General features: G+C 36.1%; 1 protein-coding gene across 1 annotated transcript; it reads left to right on the forward strand.

Annotated features, from left to right (window-relative positions):
- Positions 1-772: 772 nt before the first annotated feature.
- On the forward strand, positions 773-5,521 carry LOC123548678 (zinc finger protein 862-like). Its single transcript, XM_053542442.1, has 8 exons — positions 773-1,868; positions 2,334-2,569; positions 2,746-2,841; positions 3,184-3,349; positions 3,483-3,712; positions 4,646-4,772; positions 4,873-5,010; positions 5,385-5,521. The coding sequence occupies exons 1-6, from the start codon at positions 1,200-1,202 to the stop codon at positions 4,659-4,661; spliced, it is 1,413 nt and encodes a 470-aa protein (XP_053398417.1). The 5' UTR covers positions 773-1,199; the 3' UTR covers positions 4,662-4,772; positions 4,873-5,010; positions 5,385-5,521.
- The last annotated feature ends 465 nt before the right edge of the window (positions 5,522-5,986 follow it).

Raw genomic sequence — 5,986 nt, forward strand, 5'->3', positions numbered from 1 at the left:
ATCTTTGAAATACAGGCATAAAATGGTTGCTTCCGGTGCAGTTTTTGGTCTAATATAATAATTGATGGGTTACTCCTTACTCCTCTCTTGATGTGGGGAGGGGGTGGGGGGTCAGGGGGCTCTCCCCTTTGAAAAGTTTGAAATACAGGTATGAAATGGTGGCCTCTGGTGCGTTTCTAGGTACAAATTTTGAGAAAAAATTATTCCTTTACCAAAATAGTAGGGTTCATCTTTGATGAGTTTCACGAGTAATATGAGAAGGCCTTTAGGTCACTTCTCAGCCAGCTTGGGGGGGGGGGGGGGGGGCACGGGCCCCCTCGATCCGGCCTTGGATCCTGGCCTGCGGAATCTCATGAAACTTCAGAACTTATGTTGACAGCGATACATTTGTTGGTTTTCGTGTTGTTGTTTTTACGCTCGGTTACAGGTAAGAAGTCAAAATTTCAAATTTATAAATATAACGCACCTTCCGTAACCGGGAACGTCAAGGTTGTTTGGTTTTGTCGGTGATAGAAAAATCCCTTTTTACATGTTTTCTTTTAAAGTAGCTGTATCGATATTTCATAAAGGAAACAAATTAACGTTTTTTCTGAGATTTAGGTCTGGGCTCAAACATAAAGCAAACTGAATCATTCCCGCCTTTGATTTAAATTTTATCCACGTAGTCAGACTGGCACAGTCGACAGCTAATTTGCTTTATCCTCATTAAATTCGGGACTCAGTTAGCTTCAATATTTACTTAATTAATTATTGTTGGGGTAGCCATCAGCGTTCGACACTAACGGTGTCCCGGGATCCCGAGGACACCAAAAATCCGCAAGGGATCCTAAAGTTCACAATTTCGGTGTTCCGTCGGGACTCTTGATTTTCAGATAAAATATGATTCTAAAAAAATGAAATTCTCCAGTCTTGTTCGCTCAAACATCGGTCTTTTGCTAAGCGTAAACAGAGACCGCAATTTTACGTTGTTTATTATATGCTATATAAGCGTAAATACCGAGGTGTATCGAGTGTTCAAAAGTAAACCGTTAAACGCAATATCTTGGCCAATACCAAAGCGAATAAAGCCGATGTATCCAAATGAAAAATCTGGACGGTGTTAAGGTAATTTTTTCACCATAAATTTCGCTATTTGTAAAGGAACACTGTTTTTTGCCTTGTCTATCGTTATTCCGAGGTTAATTCATTTCAAACTAATTATGTGGAGGTTTTTGGATGGTGTGAGCGAACCAATCGCTAAAAAGCCAAAAACTAAGCAGGAACAGTTGGAAACTCAACGCCTTTATGATAAAACGAAAAGAAAACGGAATTTTCAAGATTCATGGAAGTCTGAGTATAGTTGGCTAAAATGTGATGACGAGTCGGTGGGAATGGTTTGTACAGTGTGTGTTAAGTTCGAAGAGTCAGGGTCCTTTGTAACTGGATGTACAAACTTCAAAATTCAGACCATTAAGAAACATGCCATGAGTGAAAGTCACTGCCAAAATACTCGAAAGTCTGAAGCTAGGTCTTCCTCCACCAGTACTGCTAGTGAGAGATCACTTAGTATGCTTAACTCTGCAGCAATCAATAAGCTACGAATTCTTTTTTGCAATGCACATTACATCGCAAAACTTGGTCGCCCATACTCTGACTATGTACACCTATGTAAACTTGACCGCGGTAACAAACAATTAGATATTGGGCACACTTACACCACTGACAAGTATTGTCAAGTTTTTGTTCGGTCAATTGCTGACACTATTCGTCAAACACAAAAGGACCACATTAGTAACAGCAAATTTATATCTGTGATTAGTGATGGCTCAACAGATTGTTCATCTAAAGAAGCAGAGTGTATTATGCTCAGATCTGCTGCCGCTGGCAAGGTAAAATGTTTGATGCAAGTTCTTAAAATCCAACATATTGTTTTCCTTTGATCAGTCCCCCTCACTAGTCTAGATCAGTGGTATAGCGTCTGAATTAAGTGCAAGAGATTTTTGGTTCTCTCCTAGGCTGTGAAACACCAAAGTTGTGTTGTGGTACAGTACTGTTAAATACTGTTGAGTGAAACTTACGAAAATAATACTTTGAATGATCAAGTTGAGTGAGTAATAGATTTTTAAAACTGCAAAAATGATCCTTTGCCTAGTGAGCAAGGAATGCAAACTAAAAGAATATATTAACTATTGCCAAATTGAATTGACTATTTATGATGCAATTATATGACTGTCTTATGAAATATATTTACCAATCTCTGAGTTGAATTAACAAAAATAAGATCTTATAGTTCAGTAGATGAATAATAATAAATTTTCTCTGACTATTTCATAAATGTTATTTTGTCTAAACAGGTTTTAACACAGTTTATTGGCCTGAAGCATGTAGCAAAGGCAGATAGCGAACAGATCAGTCGTGCTATTATTGAAACACTAAATGAGAGAATAGGTGATACATGGGAAGAAAAGTTGCTGGCTGTTGGGTGTGATGGAGCATCGGTTATGCTTGGGGTGAAGAATGGCGTTGTGCAGAAGTTAAGACAACACACCAACAAACCCAAAACATTCTCCATCCACTGTTCTGCTCACAGGTAAATACTCACTGAAATCTGTTTTATCAATAATCCTAATGTGCTGTTTCAAATGTTAATATTAATCTTAATAACAAGTAAGTGCATTTTGCACCCCAACTATTCTTGCAACACATTTCCAACTTAATATATTGTAATATTTTGTGGCCAGTTAATGCAGAATAATTCTTTTTCAGACTTGAGTTGAGTTTTAAGGATGCCATGAAACAAGTGCCTGCGAAAGTTCACCAGAAGTGTGAAGCCTTGCTGCTCAATATATATTTATTTTACAAGTAAGTTTGTCTGTGATAATCAGATTTTTACATGAAATATCACTATGTCACCTTTAATAACATTATTGTTTTGATTATTAATTCCGTTTTCTTTTCGTTTTATCATAAAGGCGTTGAGTTTCCAACTGTTCCTGCTTAGTTTTTGGCTTTTTAGCGATTGGTTCGCTCACACCATCCAAAAACCTCCACATAATTAGTTTGAAATGAATTAACCTCGGAATAACGATAGACAAGGCAAAAAACAAAATTGTGTATATTTTACATACCGGTACAATACAATAACATCATTACATATCATATGATTTACTGTGCATAATGTATTGCTGTGTTATATATATGCAGATACAGTCCACTAAATAGGGCCAACTTAAAGGTGTCGTTTGAAACACTTGGTGAGAAAATGGTAATACCTACACGGGTTGGTGGAACGAGGTGGCTGCCTCATACCCGAAGAGCGTTAAAGCACCTACTAATGGGGAAAACAGCTATCATCCAGCACCTAGAGCAGGTAAAAAGTTCTACTATTTATGAATCTCTAAGCTAATAGAATTTTATATTATTTATTTTGCACATCAGGCCTTTTATATCAGACAGGTACATACATGGTACATCAGTAAATTGATTTATTGTTGATACTTTAGATACAGAATCCAAATGATAGTTCCCACAGAAAAGAGTCGGCTGCTAAAGCGAAGAACTATTTAAAACTGCTGAAAGAAGACCAGGTTGTGGTGTGGCTGCACTTTTTGATGGATGTAGTATCCTGCCTGTCCAAGGTATCAGAGGTTATACAAGAAAAAAATTCAACTCTAGCTGATGTATGGAATGAGTTGCAGTCTGCCAAAGTGATTATGATGCGATATCAGGACAGGTATTATATTTTCTATGCTGTATAAAATTTTATTGGTGATGGTATACTGCAACTTTGCTATGCTTGATGCTTACTGTATAGTACTTGCTTCTATGTTGTGTTTATACTAACATTTATTCTCTAGACCACTGAACATGTAATGTTGCATATTTTTATCATGCTTTGCTAGTTTCTTCTATACACTAACCTAATCCTAACCTGTAGATTATTAGAAATTTCCCTTCCCTTATATGTTTGCTGTGGTTATACCTAATAATATCCATATGCCTGTAGATTTTAGTAGCTTGTTACATGTATCAACATATATGCATGCTTTATAATATTACTAACAACAGTGATGGTCCATACTTGAGAAAGGTGAGCCATGATGGTTTGTTGGAGGCTAGCAGAACGGTCACACTGAAAAGCATTGCTGATGCTATAGACAAACGCTTTGCTTGTGATATACACTTATTCAAGGGCAGCTCCTTTGTATCATTTATGAACTGGCCAGAACCTGTTGATGGTGATTTAGGTTTGCTTTTATGTTAATTCATTCATTGCACTTCATAATTTCATAATTAGATTGTACCTGCATAATAAGGAAAGTAATTTATACAATTCAAAAAATATATATTAATTCAATATCAAATGATTTACTCATTTACTTATCACTCTTTCATTTACACAATATATAAATCCTTACAGAATGCATGATTAATAGGAAATCTACAAGACAGAATGAAAATAACAATCTATTATGAGTTATTATGCCTTATTTATGTCAACACCCATATAAATGTCATTTGTCCTCAGAAGTGATGTTTGTGTCTCCTGTTATATGAATCAAAATAAATTACATAAAAAATAAATATCATATTGTTCAAGTAATAAATAAGATAGACCAAGTTGCTATCTAAGCAATGGTTAACCACTGCATTTATTTCACTACAGGAAACTATGGGGATGATGACGTGTTAGAACTAGTAGAAACCTGCAAAACCCAGCTACAGTCTGCTGGCTGTGAAACAGATGAAATAGAGAATGAGTGGATTCGATTCAAGACAGACATATGCAACAGGTATAATTCTTTTCTCTTCACAATTATGCACAATGTGTCCATTATACTTCATCAACTAGTTATTCAGTTGATTTTGACAAGCATTCACATTTATTTTCAGCAAGAAGACCCTGATTAATTGTTTATCCTGGGAAAAATTGTGGTCTAGTGAATCCAAATATCCAAACTTCTTCTGTCTTGTGAGTCTACTCCTGAGCTTACCATCAAGCTCAGTAGATGCAGAGAGAGGTTTTTCAAGGTAAATTTCAAATTGTTAGCTTTTAATGCTAAATTAATTAAGTTAAATGTGTATTTTCAATACAAACGTTTAAAATGTTTTAAATTTAAATACATCTCCGTGACTATTTGATAAACGACATTGTGTCTGCAATCATTAGTCCTCCACCTCTGATAATTTATGTGGTGAAGTTGGCAGTTACTTGCGGAGAACAGGTTTGTACTGGTACAGAATCCAGGAACACTGGTTAGGTTAACTGCCCGCTGTTACATGACTGAAATACTGTTGAAAAACGGCGTTAAACCCAAAACAAACAAACAATCTTTCACACCAAATCAATTTTATGTATTTTATTGTATCAATGCCAAATTTTATCTTTATTTCCTTTCCCACAGAATGAAGATTCAGAAGAATGACTGGAGGGCGAGATTGGGGGATCGCAACCTCAGTGACCTCATGCTCATCAGCATGGAGGGTCCTGACGTTGGTGAATTTGATCCCGACCCAGCAATCAAACTCTGGGAGTCTGACAGTGTGAGGTCCAGACGTCCTTTTTTCAATGACAACGAAAGACCAAAGGTAATGTGGACACTTTATATTACCAGTTCCAATTAAAGGAATCTTGTTGTTCTATTTATATAAATTATGTCACCCTGTCAATTAAAGTTACAATATTCAGTAATATTATTATTATTTGCAGGTCAGTCCAGCACCAGTTGAAGTTGTTGAATCTAGTGCGAATGAACTAGGCGTCATACATTTAGACGAACTACAACAAATGGCAGAGGAGTGCGATGGTAGTGAAGATGAGATGGAAGAGGACTTGGACAGAAATGACATTATTCTTTTACAGCAAAAGTCATACAAGCTATTGTTGTCATTGATGTAAAATAAAAATAAAGTGGAAATAAAATACATGTAGTACTGTAAACAGTTGTGTTTGTTAGATTTTAGTTTTTTCATGTTCTTACCACATTTTGTTATCAGGGACTCCTAA

This window comes from Mercenaria mercenaria, chromosome 4, assembly GCF_021730395.1.
Source record: "Mercenaria mercenaria strain notata chromosome 4, MADL_Memer_1, whole genome shotgun sequence".
Classification (NCBI taxonomy): Eukaryota; Metazoa; Mollusca; class Bivalvia; order Venerida; family Veneridae; genus Mercenaria; species Mercenaria mercenaria.